The sequence below is a fragment of the Globicephala melas genome, chromosome 20, assembly GCF_963455315.2.
Source record: "Globicephala melas chromosome 20, mGloMel1.2, whole genome shotgun sequence".
NCBI classification, from domain to species: Eukaryota; Metazoa; Chordata; class Mammalia; order Artiodactyla; family Delphinidae; genus Globicephala; species Globicephala melas.
Genome location: NC_083333.1, coordinates 41,780,922 through 41,804,043, shown reverse-complemented (window position 1 = coordinate 41,804,043; position 23,122 = coordinate 41,780,922). Strand labels below are relative to the sequence as shown.

The 23,122-nt window shown below is 44.0% G+C and overlaps 1 protein-coding gene across 1 annotated transcript in view; it reads right to left on the bottom strand.

Annotated features, from left to right (window-relative positions):
* Positions 1-8,503: 8,503 nt before the first annotated feature.
* Positions 8,504-23,122, bottom strand: part of IKZF3 (IKAROS family zinc finger 3) — an 82,726-nt gene continuing 68,107 nt past the window's right edge. The window contains exons 7-8 of the mRNA XM_030839873.3: positions 19,355-19,471; positions 8,504-9,540 (exon numbers count right to left, since the gene is read on the bottom strand). Coding sequence (XP_030695733.1) covers positions 8,837-9,540; positions 19,355-19,471 — 821 coding nt within the window. The 3' untranslated portion in view covers positions 8,504-8,836. The remainder of the gene's footprint in view (positions 9,541-19,354; positions 19,472-23,122) is intronic.

Sequence of the window (23,122 nt, the reverse complement as noted above, 5' to 3'; positions counted from 1 at the left end):
GACAGGGGCCCGGGGCTCAGACCCAACCTCACTGCCCATATTCAGAGTCTCCCACCATTCCACTGTCCGTCCCTGTCCCCACTCCCCACCCCCAGCTTGTGGGCCGGGATTGGAATTTATAGAACGGTTTTCTACGACCACTTGGGACAATCATAGGCCGCCATCACCCTGGCTCCAGCGCCCCACCTCCCTCCCAAAGAGGGAAGGAAGAGGGGACAGAACCTTCTTTCTCTCCTATTCTTGTTTCTGGATGATGGGAAAGGTCTGGCTGGAGCAGTGGGGTTGAGGCCAGGCTGTCTCTGGTGGAAAGAACTTCAGAAATCGTGACTCCAAGGAAAAAATCAAGGCGCAGAGAGGGAAAGCAGAGTGCCCAGGGTCACCCAGAGAGTGGCAGGGCTGGGACTGGCACCCAGGAGTCCAAGTACTCAGCTGGAGTCTGCACAAGGCCAGCATTTGCTTTACGGAGACTACAGAGCTTTGCTGGATTCACTGACTCTGCCTGTTTTCCCCCAATGCACAGACACACAGACACACAGACACTCAGACACACACACACACACACACACACACACACACGAGTCTAGGGGAGGGCAGGTAAGGTTTGTGAGAGGGAGGTGGAGGTGCTGAGAATGTGATTCCAGTGGGGGCAACACAGGGACTGAGACAACGGAAGGATGAGCCTGGGGGAGGAGGCGGCATCTGCCCCCCTAGTTCCCATCCACCCCCGGGGCTGTGGTTTATTTGACTAGGCAGTTCTTCTGGGCCAGGGGGCCTGGGGGGCTGGGGGTTGAGGGGAAAGGCGAGATGATGGGAAAAGGCTGCTCTGGGGCTTCCTGCCCCCTCAGTCCTGGGGAAGGGGGGCAATTTACATCACCCGCAGGCCCTCTAACCTCCATTCTTTCCACTGCAGGCTCTTTCCCTGGGTATGTTCCTGTTATTCTGGGGGAAGCTCTGTTATTTGGGGGGAAGGGAGGCAGCTGCCTACTTCACAGGTCAAGACAGAGTTAAAAACAAAACCGCAGCAAATTCAACACCCCGTGTCCTTCAGGGACTTTCCATGACACCTTCCTTCCCCCCTCTCCCCCAAGCCAGGGAGTACCTCCCCAGAGGGCCTCCCCACCCCAGGTGCAGTGGCTTTTGGCTTTTATGCAAACAACTGTCTGACTGGGAATGCTCTGCAGCCCGACCTTGTGTCTGTCCTGGCTGCAGGACCTCCTCTACCAGTCCTCAGCGTTCCTGGCCTTCCCAGAACATTCCCCCCCCCCCAACCCCCCCCACCCCCCACCCCCCCCCCACTCTTCCTCAGACTCTGGATTCTAGGGGATGGGAGGGAGGGAAGGGAGCTAGGTCTTGTCCTCCTGCCTGCCGTCGGGTGGAAGTTGCCTGCAGGTGGAGGTTTGCACCGCAGCCTGGGTGAATGGCCTGCTTGTGTTGAGGGATGGGGGAGGAGAAGGGTGCAGGTGTAGGGAGGCCTCCAACGCCAGCCCCACCCCCACCCCCAAAGCATCCACTTAGTTGCCAAGAACTAGTAAAGGAAGCTGTCGTCAAGCTGGAAGGAAGTCCATTCAGCCCCAATCCCAGACCCAGCCAGCTGCCGAGCTCTCTCCTCAGCAGAGGAGTCTCCCCGCTTCCCTCTTCTGAGCTGCTTCTGCTTTGGGAAGGGAGTGAGGACGGGGAAGGCCACAGACCATCCTCTCCAAGGCTGAAAATCAGCTCCTGAGGGGCTATTTTTGAATGTATTGAATGCTCCAGTACACAGGCAGGCTGCAGAGCCATTCCTCTCTCCCTGGCCTTAGCGCTGAGACTGGAAAACCTGCTGGAGAGTCTCAGGGCCGTCTAGTGGTGCTGAAGGGAGGGGATGGAGCTGAAGACAGAGCCAGTGAAAGCTGCCACCGACCCGGCCCCGCATTTGCTAGCCCCTAACTTCAGGAACGTCTTCCTCCTGCCTCTTCCACAGAGCAGGGGAAGGTAAGGTGTTCTGGATGAGGCTAAGCAGAAGGCCAGACCACCCCTCACACTCTTTTCCGACCTCTTCTCAGAGAGAACAGAGGATATCAAGACAGGAAGAGAGCCACGTGATCCCGAGGCCATTCTCCTAGGAGTTTCCCCCAGCGCCTGAGGCTCGGGCCTCCAAGTATCTACAGACTACATTTCAATGTGGCCGAGTTCTCCTGCCAGTTGAGTTTCCCAGCGTGGATGTTTCTGAGAACCCAGAGATGGAAAAATCAGGACTTGCCTGTCTTTCAGGAAGGATCCCTGCTGGGAGGGAGGGCGGGCTGGTGTCTTGGAACTGGGAGACACCGTGCCAAACCTGTCGAGCTTGTCACGTCCAGGCCCCGACCTCCTCAGATCCCCTTAGTGAACTAAGGGCCAGTGGAACCAGAACCCCACCATGGGGACATGGGGGCCAGCGGCAGGATACCGACGGCAGGTTCAGCAAGGTATCAGGCAAGATGTTTTATTTCAATGATAATTCTCTTTATCTAGGTATCTGAACTTTAAGAAAGAGCCGGAGGGGCTAAATTAAGAAACTATTCCTAGGGGCAGAATTAATTCCATTTTCTGACAGCAGCAACGACAAATGATAGGCATGCACAATGACTAATTTTAAACACACCAGTATTTTTTTTTTTATTTTTCAGTGTAAAAACCAGACATAATAAAGAAACTTTGAAAACTATCAGCAGGGTTGTTTGTGACGCGGGAATGCATTCATTACAGTTCTGGCGAGGCGAGCATTGCTACATTTCAGAAGCTGCTTCTTTACACAGTCTTTACAGAGGAGTAGGGCACTACAGGGGTCCAAGGGGTCAGACTCCAGGTAAAATCCAAGAGGAGTCAAGAGAGAAGGTCACTGCTGGGCAGGGAGGGCATTTCTGAGAAACCCAGATGAGCATGCTGTGAGCACAGCCTGTGTCAAAACCACTCGGCAAGTTGTCTCTCCCTCACTCCTGGTGGGAAGGCCACCCTGAGCCCCAAACCATGTTCCCTTCTCTGCCCTGCCCCCACCCCGTCATTCTGCAGACAAGGGTCATCCACAGACCACACGTGTGGTGGCTTTGGCAACCAGAAATTTAAAATAAACTATGGTTTTTCCAGTAGCCAAAAGGATCCCTCACCAAAGCTCACAGACTGAGAACCTGAGCATGCAAAACCACAGTCTGGGTGAAGGGATGTCTGCTTTTCAAATGACCTGCTAATTCTTTGCAACCCACAGTAATTTGGTTTCTGTGAACCCACAGAAGCAGGCTCACCGAAAAGGACCTTGTCTGCTAACCTGGAAAAGTCCTTGTGTAAATGAGTCATTGGCAATGGGATCAGTCATTTTTAAGGCTGCCCCATTTTCCTAACGTCAAAATGTCTGTTCTCAGTCTTTTTAGGAGAGGGTGAAGCAAAGCTGCACCCGTATTCAGAAAATGAACTAGGCCCCCCAGATGCATGGCATGGGCTTGGGAGAAGGCGGGTGGCATCATGGGACTGCTCTCCAGGCTTCTAGAGTGGGGTGGATGGAGAGATGGACAGCGAGAACCATTTGAGGAAACTCTAAATCGCTTGAAGAATTAACGGTTGAGGGCTCGTAAGACAGTGAGGGAGCAAAGCTAGGCTACTTCCCTGGCTTCAAAGCCATGAAGTATCTGTACCATGTGGTTCACACACATTGGTTCTAAGGCTCAGCATATTCTTTACTCTTAGGCATTAAAACAACATGAAGGAAACATGTGTGTTAGCGATCAGTTGCCTTCATTGGCAAGTGAATTACTATCACAGTCCTAGTATGGTCTTTGAATATTTTCCATGTCTTTAAATCCAGATACAGTACATATAGTGGAAAATTTGCAACCATCCAACAAAATCTGCCCCCACGCACACAAAAAACAGAGTAACGTTACCTAATAGACAAAATTACATGAAACCTCACAACGTCCTTGGGAGGTAGATGTTGTTATGTCCTTACATTTTAAACAATCAAAACATTAACATTCCAGTTTCAAATAACAACTCAATATCAGCATATAAGACACTCCAATATTGTAATATTCAGAGGAAACTTGCCTCCAGCTTCTTCAAAGTGCAAAGACCTGTTTCTCATGTTTTTTTTTAATTTTTAAAACTTCATTATTTATAAATTTATTTATTTTATTTATTTATTTTTGGCTGCATTGGGTCTTCGTTGCTGCGTGCGGGCTTCCTCTAGTTGCAGCGAGTGGGGGCTACTCTTCCTTGTGGTGCGCAGGCTTCTCATTGCAGTGGCTTCTCTTGTTGTGGAACACGGGCTGTAGGCGCACGGGCTTTGGTAGTTGTGGCACGCAGGCTCAGTAGTTGTGGCGTGCGGACTCAGTAGTTGTGGCACATGGGCTTAGTTGCTCCGCGGCATGTGGGATCTTCCCGGACCAGGGCTCAAGCGCATGTCCCCTGCATTGGCAGGCGGATCCGCAATGACTGCGCCACCAGGGAAGCCCCTGTTTCTCATGTTGCTGGCATGATGTGGGACACGCTATATACAGCTTGGGTAAACAGAGGTACAGTCTTGTGCTTTGAGCTCATACAAGTCGAAAGCCTACACCTCTCTTCTAGGCTCTTCCAAGTCCACAGTCTCCGGCCCTGGGTTCACTCATCATTCTCAGAACTGTTCAGTCTGTTAGGCTTAGAGAACAGAGTCCTTTCCCTGGGATGACCCAGGTTTAGCATTTGGTTTCAGGTCAAAATTGTCCTCTTTACAGGCACTTAAATCCCAAATCATTCTGCTTTTCTGAACTCTGCCTATAGAGATTCTCTGAGCTATACTTTCTATCTGAGCACAAAAATAGCTCCTAATTCTTTAAAAGATAAGAGAGATCACTGTGTATCTCTTGTCTTCTGCACAGCCTAATTCTATTTTCTAGGACAGAAGTTTCATCACTCCACTTTCTTTTCTCTTCTTGAGCTCAAACTCCTAATTCTGAGTCTTTGTCAAAGAGCCTGGACACTCTGAGAACTCAAATCTTAAGTATCACAGAGTTTCCAAATCTCCACTAGAGACCAACGTACCTACTCATAGTGGAGTACACTTTAAAGTTAGGACTTCAAACACTAAACATTTAACATTTCCATTACAGTCTTACTGGCTGTCCTGGGATATATATCAGAAGTACTGCTTTTTTCCCCTGAAAACATTCTAAATCTCACATTTAGCAGGAGGAAAAAAAGCAGAGGATAAGAACAGTGATACAGAGGCTACCTGGAAAAAATGTTATGTTGACATGAGATTTGTTAATAACACAGCGTTTCAACTGAGTAAAATTTTGTGCTTTTAAACATTTATCTTTGCAAAAGAAATCTGAGGCTGCTTTACTTCTGGGTCTGGCAAAATGTTAAGCCTTGCATTTAAAAGGTGAGACATTTTGTCACTGACAAAGTCAGAAGCCGAGTCAGGAACAGTTCAGAATGGGTAACAAAGCATATGATTAGCTAGCTTCTCTGTGTCAAGGCTAATACATCTTTTTGGGAGAATGACTTAGGGAATCTAAAGCCTGGTGGATTTATTAACATCTCTCTTTTTCCTGGTGGTGTTGGTGGAGGGTAATGGGGGAGACACCTCTGTTTGGTTCTCTGCCAGGAGGAACACCTATGCAACAACTCAAATAGCGATAAGGAACATTTGGAGAGCCAGCTCCCGGTCTTTTCCGCACTCATCCCAATTCTGCCACCTTGGCTGTAAGGGAACTTTTCACGGGTTTGGTTGTTCCTCAGATTTCGGTCTCCTGGGTGTGTGGTGGGGGCCTGGCTAATAAGAGGGTTGGTGGGAAATGGAGAGAGAAGACCTATGAGGCTCACGTTCACAGGGACTCTGGCTGAGAAAGGAAACGTGCTGTCGGAAGCTGCCAGGGGACCTCACCGTCCAGCAGGGTCAGATGTGAATCCTCCTCGGTCCTCCTTTCTAGGCATCTTGCTAAGGTTCTCCTTTACCTTCTTTCCCACCCCCAGCAAGGGAGGGGGTTAAGTAGAATAAGGATTGCCTGCAGAAGTAAGTGTTTACCTGTGTTGTGGGAACGACTACATACCACCTGTTTCAACTTCAAGATTTAAGAATGTGGAGTTTCCACATATACATTTTCTCTGGACTTGACATGTCCCAGTCCAGGCTCAGAATGCGACAACGAAAGTGCAGCCTGTGTGAGTGGTCGCCCCACTCAGAAAACTGACCTCAGAAGAATGGAAATCATTCAGAAAATCCATTACTCACAGAGGAAATGAGGGTTATACTTACAGAGTTCCCAGGTTGGTGGGATGGGCCTTAGTTTCACTATCTTAAGGTGCAGGAGTTGGTCTCTTCACTAAAGACTTTCCCACTAAGCTGGTAGAAATGCTCGCTTTCCCTAGCTTTCTCTCCTACTAATCCTTGCTTTCAAACGCTCTTTCTTTTGTCCCCTGAAGAGTCAACATGATGTGTGATATTTCAAGAATATAATAAGCAGCTCTTCTTTCACAATGGGTATAAGCAACCTGGTGTAGCTTGGAGTCCAGGATTATGGAAATACAGTGAGGTACTGAAGACTACACACCGAAATACATCTAGTCTTTTAGCTGAAATCTCAAACGTGTTGGGACTGTTGCCATGGAATTTCACAAGATCTTTTTTCCTGAGACAGACGCCATGCTACAAAGAAGGATAAACCATTTGTGCAGTCTGTGGTGGAACATTTTAATTACTGGCAGCACATAAACGAGTTGAGTTTGAGCCTAATGCATAAAGCCCTTTCGAAATATCAAGGCAGATACATAAAACGCTAATCCACCAGGAATTGTGGGTTCTTGGCTCCGGTAGAAATGTTCACACAGCTGACTCTTAATTTGTAAACAGGCTCCATGAAGTTGTTCCTGGAAGCGGATTTATTTTCCCTAACATAGGTTCTTTAAAAGGAGAGAAAAAAAAAAAAAAAAAAAAAAGGCTTTGGCAAGCAGCTGCAGGTGCCCGTTTGTGTGTACACTCTGGGGCAAGATCAAAATCCCTTCCTGTTTTTTGTTCCTCTCCACCATCCTCTTCACACCACAACTCAGTGGTTAAAGGAAAAACTTAACAATACTTCCATTTTCACACCAAAGAAATGTGAAACGTATATTCATATACATACTCTTCTGCTTAATACCCATACATTAAGAGGTTTAAAAAAATAATTGTGGTTCCTGCATAATCACATAAATTTAAAGCTGTAAAGGACCTTCGAGAACATCTGAATCCAATTCCTAGTTCTATGGTTGAGGAAGCTTAGTTTTAAGAGTTAAGTGATTTGCCCAAAGTCACTTGGCTAAGTAGTGGCAAATATGGAATCAGCAGATTTTGTGACCCTCAGTCCAGTGCTACTTCTACTTTTTTTTTTTATTTTTTTTATTTATTTATTTTTTGCAGTACGCGGGCCTCTCCCGTTGCGGAGCACAGGCTCCGGACGCACAGGCTCAGCGGCCATGGCTCACGGGCCCAGCCGCTCCGCGGCATGTGGGATCCTCCCAGACCGGGGCACGAACCCGTGTCCCCTGCATCAGCAGGCGGACTCTCAACCACTGCGCCACCAGGGAAGCCCTACTTTTACGCTTATTACATCACTTTTCCTTGATAGCATGTCTCTCATAATTAATGATAAAGATGACCGACACATCTGCAGAACCAAGGTCAGACTTCCGGGAATCTTTGTGGAATACAACAGCTCCATTTAAAATGGGGGTTGGGAACCCTCCCCCCAACTCCGACCTGCCTGATCGAGGATATCCTGCCAGCAGAGGTGCTCCCCTCTCACTCCATCCTGAAGTTCAGCTCTGATCCTGGTCATCCTCGGTTCCTTTCCTGTGGGGAGGGGGAGGCTAAGTCATACTTTCAGGACTCTTTGGTATTTTTTTGGTCAAAAAATCATTGGCCAGTGTGCTTTGGGTTTGTCCACCAATATTCCATGAAGGAGATGAAAAACTTTCAGGTGGTTGTTCCTCCTTCCCTCCATCCCTGGGTGCTGCTGCTAAACAACTCCCCGCCTCAGAACCAAGCCTGCCACTCGAGATAGCAGGAAATGGATGCCATCACCCATGGTGGACAACCTCCTGGAGTTCCCATGACAGTCTATATTGAAACCATTAGTTCCTCTGAGAGAGTTTCTCCTGTGCATGAATGGTTTGACTCAAAGCAGCTTTTAATTGGAGACGGGAGGGTAAAGAGTAGAAGCAGAAGTACCATCAGAAAACTTGGGTTATTTTTGCTTGTGTGGTAAGAAGTGGATCTGATGCTTGGAGACTAGGGACTTCAGTTATTGGTAACATTTTATGGCTGTTCTTTTCCTTATTGTTAGACTATAATTTGTGATGGAAGGTTTATATCCTAACCCTTTAGTCTTGTGTGAAGTGCAGAAGGGCAAGCCTTCCCAGCAAGGTCAGCTGGTCAGCAGTTCTTCTCTGTGGACCTGGGCATATGGCTAAAAGTCTTTTCCACATATGGCTGATGTGTCTCAGAAACAATGTCTCATGCAGCACAACCAGGGGACTCTTCTGGTTGGCAACAGACTCCAAAGAATGCCTGTCTATTGCTGCAAAAGATAATGACCAAATGCTCCATTGGCTTTTAAATATCATAAAATTCAAGTCCCTGACGGGAAAACAAAGGTTTCACAAAAGTAGTAACATGATATATCTGCAAACAATTTCTGAATGGGGACAGCATTTCTCTGCTGCCCGTGTGAACGTGATCCTTTGGACACTAAAATGGCATGAAAAGGGGATTGGAACTGAGTTTGTTTTGAGAGTGATTTGTTAGGCGAGGGGTATTTTAAAAATGATGTTGAATGCTCAGGTGCAAATCATCTCTGGGCCCAGATCTTCACTTCAGCATGGCTCTGTGTTCTCCTCTGGCTATGTGAGATGAGAACTCATAGCGATCGTGGCTTCGATAGCCACACATGTTACACTCAAAAGGGTCACGAAAGCCGTGGCAACCCATGTGAATAGTGAACATCACGTAATCCAGGAAGAGGACTCGACAGTGGTCACACCGGTACACATCCATCACCTCCCCTTCTTTGTTGATCACTTTGATGGAGTCTCTTGGGCAGATGGGTGGGGGCTTGAGGAGTTCATAAGAGCGGGGGACCTCCTTCAGAAGCGGCATCCCATTGCGGGCCCGAGAAGGGACCATGTGATTTTGCTGGTAGATGTGATTCTGGCGTTCCTCATGGTTGCTGTCAGTGTCCGTGGAGTCGTGGCCACTGTTGTTGGGGGAGAGGCCTCTTTCAGAAGGCAGACTCTTCTCTGGCAGCTGGACATTCTTCTTTTCCAGGTCCTGGGGGGCACCATTCGGCATCTCGGCACGGGTGAGGGCTATGGGGTACATGCTGCTGATAACTGGGACCATCTCTGAGGTGGGAGCAGGCGGTGTCTGGACCAAGGGGCGCAGGGCTTCGGCACCAAGATAGCTGATGGCGTTATTGATGGCCTGGTCCATCATTCGGGTCTGGATTATCTCACTCTCTTTCTCATACACATAGCTGGGATTATAGCTGACGTCAAAGCAGTGGCGCTTCTCACCTAGAACAAGGGAAGGAAAGAGTGACAAAAGGAACAACACAAAGGCAGAGAGTTTGTAAAATTATTTTCTGGAGTCCTTGGAAAGTGAGGAAGGACAAGTGGCCTGTTCAAGAACACTCAGCCCAGGCAGAATGGTCCCACACGGGTGTTGAAGCCTCAGGGGACAGTGATTGACAGCACATGCTTGGACAGTCAAAATAACTGAAACCAGCGGGCAAAAGGGAGAGTCAGAGATGTCACTAAGTTGAGGCTACAATGTGAGTTGTTTCCACTGCTCATGTCAGAGGGAACCCTGGAGAAAAGAAGCAAGAGAACACCAGGAGGGGGCTTAAGAGGGGGCAAGGCAGCCGCCAGTGTGCAGGAGCATGGGGACCTCTGCACTTCTATTGTCCATGAACTCTGAAGACGCAGTCAATCCCCGAACTCTTAGTTTGCTTGTTCTTTTCTGCTTGTAACACTAGGGAGCCGGGGGCCGGAAGTGCTGCAAAAAGTGGGGATGCTCTGGCCTCGGCAGCTTTTTAAATAGCTGCAGAGGCAGAAAAAATAGCCCCCCAAACTCCAGCTTACCACTTCCCAGACACGTCAGTTATCAGACTGACTGAGATTTAAATAAAAGAGCTTCAAATGTAGAGAGTTTTAGAAAAGGCTTTTTCTTGATGAAAGATCATCATGATCTTCACCCTCTTCATAAAGTGTGTTATTCTTCTTTTGCTTGAAAAGATGTATCATTGATACATGTGTGATCATTAGTACTTATCTCACACTTAACTGAAAAATTTACTTGTGGTCACCCTCTCCTACTTCTCATGTCAAACTGCTGAGAAATTTTGAAAACAGAGTTTAGCCACCTTCAGGGCGTGTGGGTGTTGTGTGTTAGAAAACAGAGGCTCTCTGGCCACAGGGAAGGCAGGAGCGGGATCTTCAATGATGGCAGATGTGCTCAATGGTGAGTGGCTGGTAGAGGCAAGAGAAAGTGGGGAAGATGTGTCAAGGGCTGGAGGTGAGGCTAACATTATTGCTGATGCTTTTTCATTCTGTAGACATTGGATTCTGAGAGATTTGCTAAACCGTAGCCTCTCTTCCCTAACATCTCCTAGGCATGTTGTGGTTCCAGAACGTGCCACTGCCATACAGTAAAGGCTTCTAGGAAGACAAAACAGAAGAAAACAAAAAGGATTGGAAGAACCAGTTTCTGTTCTTGAGGTATCTCCAACCTAGTGGGAGAGAAATAAGACTTGGCTAGATGGAATTGGAGAAAAATAAATGTTAAAAGTTGAGAAAGGGCTGCCTTGCTCTATGGAAGCTTTTGATTTTATTTTAAATGCCATGTTTGAGGCGTTTAAGCAGGGTGGGTGACGTGTCTTCTGTAAAAAGAATGAAAAGGGAAGGGCAGGGTGGTCTGTAAATATACGAACTGTATACTTAAGTGTTATGGGAATGTGAAAAATTCAGGAGTACTTGTGGAAGGGAAAGCATTCTTGGAAAACCTAAATTTTGAGAAGGGTCTTGATGAACTGGTAGGATTTAGATTTTCAGAGACGTAGAAGAGATATCCTAATTGAGGGATGAGCATGAATCAAGACAGACACGTGGGACCGTCCAAGGCGTGGGCTGGGAGGGGTAAGAGAGTCTGGTTAGAGCAAAACATCAAGAAGTGTGGAAGAAAGTATTTCTCCAACTTCACTCAGCCCTCCACATTCCGCAATATTCATACCCCAGGGTGGTGTGGTGGTTGGGAGCACGAACTCTAGAGTCAGATGGTGTGGATTCGATGCTGCCTAGTTGTGTGACCTTGGGTAAGTCACTTAACCTGTCAATGGCTCCATGTCCTCACGTAAAATGGGGGTAATAATTGTACCTACCTCAATTGGTAAGCGCTTAGAACAGTGCCTGGCACATAGAAAGCACGTGGTAAATGTTAGGGTTTTTAATTTTGTTTGAATCAGCTCGCATTTCCTTCCTTTCTTTTTTTGCTGAAGAAATTTGTTTTTTAAGGAAACTTTATATCACTAACATAAACAGAAAACCAGAATCACTTGCCACAAATATAAGGTAACTATGAAAAATAAAGACAACGAAACAGCAATTTATTAAAGTTTGATCAGATACTGTAAGTACCTGGAGACAAAGATCCCCTCTCTCTTTGCTAAAAATAGAGATTACCAAGTGTGTGATTAGTGTTGAAGACAATTAACATCTAATTACGTCTAAATCTTTCTCCTTGGTATAATCAGGAAGATTGAAAGAGAACTAAAAAGAAAATAACTTTCTTGCCATGTGGATCAAGGTTTTCAAATGCTCTGTGAGCCTCCTGGCACTTTGCTGCCAACATTTTAGGAGATACTGAAAAAAGATAACACGTGGTGGGACCAAATGATGGGCATTCTGAATAACCAACCGTAGGGTTTAGATTTGGACAAACGGCAAACCTCTATAAACCGCATTGAGCAAGAGATGCTTGTGGTCAAAATGTTATTTTCAGGATATTAATGTAACAGCAATGTGTAAGATGGACCAGAACAGTGAGAAACTGGAGACAAAAAGACCTGCTAAAAGATCCAATCTAATCAGATAGATTTGTCCTGTATCCCCACTACCTTAAGGCCAACCTGACAGTTTCCAGACAAATACCTGAGAGAAAAAGTATGCACAGAAAATCACCGTACCTTGGCAACTCCATAAAAAGGAACAGAAACGTAGACCTTTGCCAAAGTAATCAACGGTTCTTCTTTTCAACTGCCAGATTGGATAAGTCTCTGATTAGAGCTGTTTGGAAGAACGAGACTGAGGACATGAAAGCTGTCTAAAGTCACAAATATTCATTCCCCTGAAAGTGACACAGAAATGATGAACTTTGTTTCCTGGCCTTTTCAAGGTTACTGATGATTTTCCAGTGTGGTTGGATCTACTCAGTTCCCCAAATACCGGGGGTCCCTGGAAATCTTTTTAATCTTTTCGCCTAACAGAGAGGCTCCACAAAGTTTCCGAGGTGGGGCAGGCACATCACAAACTCTGCTTTTATCTCTTCTCCCAAGAGTTGGTTTTACTTAACTAGGCCTACAATGTCATAATCTATACCACCTGCAGCACATGTCAGAAAACAGCTGAGTGCTGAAGTTGTAAGAGGCAAAACAATAAGAGGAAAATCAACCCCTGGATGAGTGGAAATATGTGACTGAGTTCTGTGGTTAACGCAGACCATTGTTCATTGTTAAGAAGACGGGAGAGCCTCAGATCTTCACGTGCACGCAACCTGCACTCATCAGGTCCCCTCATCTCCGAGTTACGGTAACTTGATTAGTGCAGATGATTATCAGTCACCTGTAGACACGATGACTCAATGTGTATGAAACTCAGCAGGGGTAAGCTACAGTAATTGAAAAGCCAACAGCTCACGTTTCTTTAGTAATACACTCATAAAAAAGGTTACTCAAACCACAAGAGTGTAACTGCTCCCAAACCTGCACAGAGCTTCTAGTCCAGCTTCTAGTCAAAATCGTACCACACACGTTTGAGTGATTAATGAGAGAAGCTTCGTGCTGAATTACAGGTTTTCTCCCAATGATAGTACAAATGGCAACAACAAGTCCTAAGTTTAGAAACCAAGGCTACTTGGTTGGGCCGTTCCCTACCTGTGATCCCTTTTAAAGGTGTCAATCCCTACCATCTAGGCTTTGGTAACTCTGAACTGAGCAACTGCCTGACCTGAATTGCTGCAATGTGGTGAGGGCATATGGTTGTTGGCTTCTAAGTGCCAACCTGAAAGTACAGAATCATAGCCTAAAGCTAAAAGGGACCTTAGCTGAGCATGTGGATTTAGACCTCTGCCTTTGGGATGGAGGGACAAGATCCACTACTCCAACCTGTTTACTTCTCTACTTCACAGTACCGAGCACTGTGCCTTATATATAATACCAAGAAGAATAGCTACTATTTATTGAGCCACTACTATATACTCAGTGCTGTCCTAGGTACTTTGCATATTGTCTCACTTTACCTAAGATGAATTATCATCTCTTAGTCAGATGAAGGACCTAAAGCACAAACGGGTTGATTATCTTGCTCAGGTTGCTCAGCTGGTAAATGGAGAACCAGGATGTGATCCAAGGGCCCATATACCTCAGGATATGGTTGAGCATTAACTGCTGTTTCCTGGCTGCTACCTCGCCCATGGCTGCACAACCCCACCACTAGCAATGACTTCAGATTCTCTGCTGGGATGGTTCCCATAGGCAGTAGAAAAGCAACTGTGCTTTGTTCCATATGGACCAGTAGCATGCATTCAAGAAATTTCTATGATGAACAGAGTTGTCATGATGTCCATAAAGTGCTTAACAGAGTACTGGCACATGTAAGCACTCAGTAAGTGGTAGATCTATTATTATTGTTATTATTATTGTTATTTGCCTCACACCATGTTAAGTGTTTTGAAGAATACAAACTTAATTGCAATCCAGGAGGAGATGTAGTATGTACACAATTTCATTACAAATTAGTATCCTGAATACTATGTGGTGGAACAAAGTATAGAGTAGCCAAGAGAGTGGAGAGAGAAAAATACGGACCGTGTCTCAAATATGCCACGTAACATGGGACAAATATTAATCTATTCTCTCCTCTAAAGTCTCCGTGAAATCTGAGGTGGTAATAGTGGTGGTGCTGGAGACAGTTACACAGATCACAAAAAGCAGACTGTTAAACTCGCCTTGAGTGCAGAGGGAGAACAGAGAAGAGAGAGAATTCAGGCAAGTATGGGAATGGAGACCACGTGGAGGTTTAGGGGGCAGATGGGAGGGAGGGCATTCCAGACAGTGAGCATGGAAAGAAGGATTACAAAGAAGTGGGACTAGTTCATTATTGGCTGAATTAAAAGATTAGTCGGCTGAAATGATACATTCAGAAAAGATAACTTGGAGACAGATTGTGAAAGACTCAGAACGCCTGGGTGGTTTGGATTTTATTCTGATGGGGAGCCATTGAAAGATTTTTTGAAGAGGAGGAGAAATTATTTGAACATTAGAAAAATAACAATTCTGAGGTTACAGTCATCATGATGGGATAATGTGAAATACTGGGGTTTTCTTTAAGCCTTTAAATTTCTTCAAGTCATTTAACTGTATCTGCTGATGCCGTCATACAATTTCCCATGTAGCATCGATTGCTCGTACTCCAAGCACATATCCTCCCCCCGAAAAAGGGCAGGTAAGCAGGGTAAATGGAATATCTGATGATGATGATGGCTGATCTCAATCTAAATGAGACTGAAGTGGCTATAACACCTCTTCCAGGAGGAGGAAGGCAGAGGGTAGGAAGCCACAGAACGAGAAGCAGGAAGGAGGAGAGAGAACAGAGAGAGCCATGGGGGTGGCAGAGAGGAAAACTGAGCTGGAAACCACATTTTGTTGCTGCAGAAGCCTTTGTCCTCTGTGAGTCACCGTGAAGTGCTATTTGGTTGTCATCTGCCCAGATGGAGTCACCACAGATCTTTTCTCAAGAAAACACACCCTTAAGAGAGAATGACTGCCCTTCTTCAAGGCTTTTTCTTCCACCAGCTCTCAATGACTAGACCCTTCCCTTTCCAAAGCTCCTGTGTAGCACACATGACATGCACTGCTCTGGGTGACTTTCTGGGGGAGGAGGGCCTCGGACTGCAGCACTTTATAGACCCAGGCTCTGGCCCTGCTCTGTCACCTACTAGCTGCATCTCTCCATCTTTCCCTTCCCCCTTCCCTCCTTAGTAAAAGAACTTCACTGGGTGGTTCCTAATATCCCTTCAAGCTCAAAAACGTTATGACTTTTGATGCTTATAGGATTAGGGATTTTGGCTCTTTGGGAAGGGATGGGAGAAGATACTTTTTGCTTTTAGAAACAGGTATTAAAACTGCTTCCTGTTGCTCTGTTAACCAAAGCAGACAATTTCTCATTAGTTACTTCACAGGGAGAACCGACAGTGTTTGCTGAAGTGTCAAAACCTCACAACATGTTTACCGGGGGGGTGAGTGAGATCTTTTTTCATGTTCTTTTCAACATGAAAACTTCCTTTAATAAAGTAATACATGAAATTTTAAAAAATAGGGAGATGCTATGGTAACCACTTTGGTCTAAATAACACATCTGTTTTTGGAGAAAGAATGAAAATCAGAGAAAGAAATATGCAGAAATGTAGTCATTTTCCTCCTCCCTTCAGGAGAGAAATCTGGCCTCTATTTTGAGCCAAGTATTTGAAGATGGCCTAGTTAGAAGCATAGTCAAGCAAGTTTGTAACAGGAGAATAAGATTCAGAAAAAAGACAATCCCTAAAGGGCTTAGGTGCTAAAAGTAAGGTCTTCTTGTCCTTTGGAAAGAACAACTAAAAAGAATTATTTTGATGACGTAAAGATGCTGATTTCTAATGAATGTGTGTCAATTTATTTCCTATTTTATAGAAAGCGATTCAAAATTTCTTGGAGAACTAGGGAAAAAGTGATTTCATTTTTCTCCTACTCTTCAACAGAGGCATGTTTTTGTGTTTCTAAATGCATTTAGACTTAATCCAATCCTTCCCTCTTCCGCAGTTCATCTCTAATGGATGAAAAATGCTATCTACTGGTAATTATCTCAAGCCTGTTAGGAAAGTAACAGGCTGACCTGATGGTATAATTTCACCTTTACCCTCATAGTTCAAGAGGTCAGGGAAGCCAAGCTGTGCAACTGTCAACAAGGATTAAAGGGAGTGACTCATTCTTCCTTCATACTTTACCCATTGCCATTTCCCTAGCAGCTGAATCTTTTCAGAAAATGATGCCTTGGAGAGGAAATATAGGAGAGAGAAGAGAAGGAGGGGAGACATTAGCCCCATATGTTTTATATCACTTCATCCCATATACTGCACAGTGTCATAATGTTCCTTTATTTTCCCCTTGATATTACTATTTTCTATCAAAAGGTGGATTCAGTTAAATGATTGAAGGGGTTTCTTTTGGTTTTAAAAAAATCTCTTAAGGTTCAGGGAATAAGCTAATGCTAGAGGATTAGAACAGTGCTCAGGAACAAGAATATCACGTATATGGCAGGAGCTCTGTAACCATTTGCATGATAAATGAATGGACGAAAGAGCAAATGAATAAGTAGTAATGTACTAAGTAAAATATATAAATGTTGAACTAATGCAGCTGTTTTATAGATTCTCAGATTAAATGACATCTTCCTAAAAAAAACCTCCTAAATTATATACCATGGTTTATAACATAAAATAACATACCGTATCTGTACAACCTTGAGAAAAAAGTTATCTGAAGTTATACATATGGGTTTATAAACAAAAAGTGGTGCTCATTATTGCGGCCTTTTATAATTCATCTTGCAGACTTACAGAATGGTAGAGCTGCGAGGGACCTTCTCGATCACTTCAACACCTGTTCAGTCTACTCATTTCACAGGTGAGTAAACAGAGGCCCAGAAAGGTTACGTGATTTGTCTAAACATACACAGTTAAGAAATGACTGAACTGGAATCACAACCTCAGCCTTTTGGCTTCTAATCCAGTGCTCTTCCTACTGCACCTTACCACAATTTATAACAAAACCAAAAATTCCCCCAGCTATTCAGGGCCCCAAAGTCCAGAAGTTGCTACCTCAGCTCAAATCAAGAGCTAACTCTACTGGGTTTCCTGATTCCATCTCAGAGAGAACATGATGGTTCAGAAGATGACAGAGATCAGTACCTACAAGATCAGCACCTCTCCTGAGTCTGGAAATGGAAGAGTGAAAATCCTCTGGTCACAATGGTAATAAACAAATGGAATGGATCCCCTATGCAATAAGCAAAATGGCATGGACTTGGACATGTGAAACATGTGTTTTTAAACCCATGAAGATACCGAAGCAACTTTTATCTTATTAAGTAGGGCTTTAGCTCAAGGACAGGTTTAGGGCAACTATGTGGACTAAGTACCTTCTCTCATATTTTAGTTCTCTTAGACCAACATGCATTGACCATAACTGGATTGAAATTAAGTTACTTTACATTTTTTTTCTTTCCCATTTCTCCCCATGTTTCTCCCCACCCATATCAGCTGCAGCCATTTCTACAGCCAAAACATCCACCAAATTAAATTATACTCATGGCATAGAATAACAATCCAAGTTTCCTTTTGTACGCCAGTCAGAACCTCTTCACATAAGTACAGCTCAAAAGAGGTATGAGCAATGCTCTAAGATAACGTCTTGGAATCACAATTGGTCCACTGTGCCTAAACCCCATATAGAAGTCACTACACGCCCCCTGACATTTCTCACCAAGGAGAGGGAAGATGGTAAAGAGGATAGGGTCTCTCTGAAATGAAATTCACCAACTTTAGTCTGACACAGTTTATTCTTAAAGTGACTAAAAGAATACAATAACTTCTCAGTCAAACAACATAAAGTAAATAAGTATAAATACCAAGCTAGGAGGACAGGAATAAAGACGCAGACGTAGAGAATGGACTGGAGGACACGGGGAGGGGGAAGGGTAAGCTGGGACGAAGTGAGAGAGTGGCATGGACTTATAAATACTACCAAATGTAAAATAGATAGCTAGTGGGAAGCAGCCGCATAGCACAGGGAGATCAGCTCAGTGCTTTGTGACCACCTAGAGGGGTGGGATAGGGAGGGTGGGAGGGAGACGCAAGAGGGAGGAGATATGGGGATATATGTATATGTATAGCTGATTCACTTTGTTATACAGCAGAAACTAACACACCATTGTAAAGCAATTATACTCCAATAAAGATGTTAAAAAAAAAACAAAAACAAGCTAGGTAGCTTTGAAATATATGGGTTCTTTCAATATATCTCTATAATTCACATAAAATTAAAAAACTAATTAGACCAGAATAAAGTTTAACCAGATTTAAAAACCAGGCAGGCACTTGATATCTGTAAAAGCTATTGAAAAGAATAAACACAAAAGGACTGAAGTAAGAAATCAACAGCAGCAGCAAGTAGCTTTGGAAAAACAGACTGACAGGTTTCTAAAATATTACTGGTGTTGAGGGAGGTCTATTTTCGTGTGATAACTATTTTTGTTCAATATCACCGACTTTCAATTTATAGCAAAACCAATACGTTCAATTCAGCTGCCTACTTCACAAATACAAATCTATTTAAAATATCATAGTCACATTTATGTAAACATCTGGGAGAATTCAACACAATATTTCTGCCATTTGGCAGTCCTAACACTTTAATGGACATAATTATTTCTTAGCCATCTCATTCTTGCTGTATTTTTTGACAATGTGAAAACCAATGGTATAAAAATTAACTCCAGTAAGACAAATGATTAAATCAAACCTTGTTATTTAAATCTATGCATTCCCAACCACTTTCTCTTAAAACCAATTCTCAATCAAATTCAAGAAAATATGGCAATACATTTTAGGGCATGAAAAAAGTTTGAGCCTGATAAGGGAACCAAGTTGTAAAACATAGTTGCAAAAGATTACAAAAATGCTATCTTGAACATCTTACTGGTATCAATTGCACAAACTCTCTCATGGAACATATGTCATTCGGAATAAAGAGGAAGGAACAGCATTTTTAACACCAACTTCATTTAAGAAATTGGATACCAAATAATCCCATCTTCAGTAGTTAAGATTCTTTAGTTAAAATATTTTATCATTTGCTCTAGTTACCAAAATGAATCCTGAAGAATAAAAGTTGTACAATGGAAAATCAATTACCTTATTTTAACAGAGATTAAACTAGGAAGGGCCTGTGTAGTAAGCATCCTATGTTATCTCATTCAAACTATCTGCTAACAACAGCAGGAAAATGGGTTGTATTCTTACCAATGAATTTCTGAGGCATTGAGCTTTTTCGCTTTGCCACATTGCTTGCTAATCTGTCCAGAACGAGAGCTCTTTCACTTCCCATCTCTGCTTTGATGTGTCTTGCCTCCGCACTTGCTGGTTTGGAAAAATGAAAAAAGAAGAGGGAAAAGAACACGTTGACAAATGGAGAGAAAAAGAAATAAACTGGAAGGAAAAGTGTCAGAGGTCTGATGCAAACTCTGTTGTTACCTGTTATTACTGCTCAGATTCTTGCCTGGGTTACCTGCTGTGGTCAGTGAAGCCAACACCAGGGCACATTCAAATCTTGCAGTCTTATGCCGACATGGGAAAGCCCAACCCATCCCCAACCAGTACCTTCATTAGCAAGAGGAAGTATTAAATAAACAGCCTGGACGTGGTTGGTTGCAAAAAGATAGATAGATGGAGATCTTCTAACCCCCGATCAGCCTTCTTTCTGATTCTGAGTAACTGCATGTGACACCTGCAGACTGATATAATTCTTCTTAACAACTTTGAAAAAAAAAAGGCCGGTGCCCCAGATTTACTGCTATGTTTATGTTAATAGCACTTTTGAAAATAGATACACTTACCCAGACAGCGAGAAATCTACTCAGTGATTTGTGTATTGAAATTCTGAGTGTTTTTTTCTTTTTCTTTTTTTTCCAGCATGCTCCTTTCAGTTCCTGTCTTTTAAATTATATTTTTCTGGTCTCTGCATTATCTGTTTCATATGCTCTTCACATTTCAAAACTGTCTCAGTTAAAATCTCCCTGAGCAACACTTCTGTCTTGAAATTAAAGAACAATTTGTATAATGCATCTTTATTATATTTCTAATGAAAAGTGTGAATAAAAACTGCCTAAGAATATGGTCCAATTGTCAATCCACAAATAGACCTTTAAGTGGTATAGGTCTGTTGTTCTCAGACCTGCCTGAACATTAGAATCACCTTAAGAGCATAGAAGACACACATGCCCAGGCCCCCCTTCAGATCAATTAAATCAGGATCTCTGGTGTAGGGGCCTAGGCAACAGCATTTTTTTTTTTTTTTTTTTTTAGCGTTACGCGGACCTCTCACTGTTGTGGCCTCTCCCATTGCGGAGCACAGGCTCCAGACGCGCAGGCTCAGCGGCTATGGCTCACGGGCCCAGCCGCTCCGCGGCATGTGGGATCTTCCCGGACCGGGGCACGAACCCGCGTCCCCTGCATCGGCAGGCGGACTCTCAACCACTGCGCCACCGGGGAAGGCCGGCAACAGCACTTTTAAAGCTCTCCAGATGATTTTTTTTTTTTTTTGCGGTACGCGGGCCTCTCACTGTTGTGGCCTCTCCTCTTGCGGAGCACAGGCTCCGGACGTGCAGGCTCAGCAACCATGGCTCACGGGCCTAGCCGCTCCACGGCATGTGGGATCTTCCCGAACCGGGGCACGAACCGGTGTCCCCTGCATCGGCAGGCGAACTCTCAACCACTGCGCCACCAGGAAAGCCCCTCTCCAGATGATTTTTAAGATGCAGCAAGAATTGAGAACCGCTAGAAGAATATATAAATAGTGCCAACATCGAATCAACTAAATAGTAAATTGGAATAAATATAGTACAATTTAGTCTGGTACATCAGGCAATACCCAATGAGAGTTTATGTCTGAAGTTCAAAGAGATACCAGCTGCTCTGAATACAAGGCTTTAAATGTTAACACATGATGCTAGCCAAAGCTAGGGATCAGTAAACTTTTTCTGTAAAGGGTCAGATAGATAGTAAGTATTTTAAACTTTGTGGGACACGTACAGTCTCTGTTCCATATTCTTTGGTTCTTCCTTGACCTTTAAAAATGTAAAAACCCCTGTGCACAAATAGGCCGCTGGCTACATTTGGCCTGAGGGTCATAGTTTTGCTCACCCCTGCCCTAAGCAAACATGTTGTGATGCTACAAACATTTCCCTCTGTTTTATCATAAGCATTTCAGGGTGTCCAAGCTAAAATGAAGTATCTGTACATTCTTAATGTCTCTAAGGAAGAAGAAATTGAAATCAGCTTAAGTGACTAGAGTAAAAAGCAAGTGATGATTTTTACAGAATGGACTTTTTTTCCCCCAAATACATACACAGATTTAGGAATTGTCAGTGCTCATTCTGTAGCTGAAGAGTTTGCTGTGTGAAGAGATTCTGATATACAGAAAAAATGTCACAAGTTCCATGGTCTCTCAGATATTCAGTATCGTAAATGGACATGCCCAGAGAGAATAAAACTGGCCATCTCTGAAGTAAATGAAAGACAAAAAAAGACCTCAAGGAAGGGACTTCCCTGGTGGCACACTGGTTAAGAATCCACCTGTCAATGCAGGGGACAGGGGTTCAATCCCTGGTCCAGGAAGATCCCACATGCCGCGGAGCAACTAAGCCCGTGTGCCACAACTACTGAGACTGCGCTCTAAAGCCTGTGAGTCACAACTACTGAGCCCACGTGTCTGGAGCCTGTACTTTGCAACAAGAGAAGCCACCACAATGAGAAGCCCGCGCACTGCAACGAAGAGTAGCCCCCACTCGCCACAACTAGAGAAAGCTCATGAGCAGCAACGAAGACCCAACGCAGCCAAAAATAAATAAATAAATAGATAGATAGAAAGAAAGACCTCAAGGGCAAGACTATCAAGAATGGCCAGGGTGGGAGACCAAAGCCAAATGAGAAAGAGAGAATTCAAAGTATTAAATATTTTTCATTTTATTATTGGCATGGTTTTGGTTCTGTTTTTTTAAAACTCCTTGACAGTCATTACACAATAAATTATAAAGCTCAGTGTTTTAAAAATTCAAGAATAATGGCTCCAAAAATGAATAAGAGAAGAGAATGATGACAATGACCATATTTACTAGACTTCGTGAGTTTCTTATCAAAAATAATTCTATGCTCTAAAGAAATAAATCCCAGCCTCCAGTTTAAGCTATAACAACACTATTTGTGTAAATGAAAACAATAAGGGTCCGAATAAGGGAACTGGGCAGCTTTGGGGCCAGTGGTAAAGCACTGCGACTTTAGCTGACCGATCGTTGTAAATAACGGGCACTTTAGTGACAGAACACTGCTGTTGAGTGAAGTGGGTTAAATTCTGTCCAGCACAGGGATAGGTTTAAATGACCAAACAGGAAACTATTATACATATTATTTCCTTTCACACAAACCACCACCAGATGTGGCACTACCCAGAGCCCCAAGAGCAGAGAGATGAAAGACAAAGGCCTGGGATTTGAAATAAGTTCCTGAGGCTGTTAGAAGGAGGCTTTTTCTTAGAAGCATCAGAGAGGCAGCTAAGTTTGTGCTTTGACTAGGAACATTCATTCTGGTTCCAGCAACTTTGAGAGCATTAAAGCCAGGTAAGGTCCTCCCCCACCCCCATGCCTACCCCATGTAGTTATTATCAAAAAAGATTTATAGTAAAACAAGAATGAAAAACAGTACTTTGGGAATTTTTAACTTTATCCCCATTTTACCACTACTCTTATTAAGTCTTTTAGTTACTCCTCTAACGGCCCCATCATTACCCAGAGATCTGTTTGTCAGTCCCAGTACTTACTGCAAGCATTATGCTGCCAGTCTAGTTTTCCCATTCGGCTCTCAGCATCTCCCTACATTTCACCAAAGCCACCATCAATTACCACAAGCATCTTTCCGAGGACACACACTCTATATACTCTATATTTGGAAGGAGGCTAAAGCGGGGATACGCTGACCTAAATAACATAATTGGGGCATGTCACTAAATGGCAACCT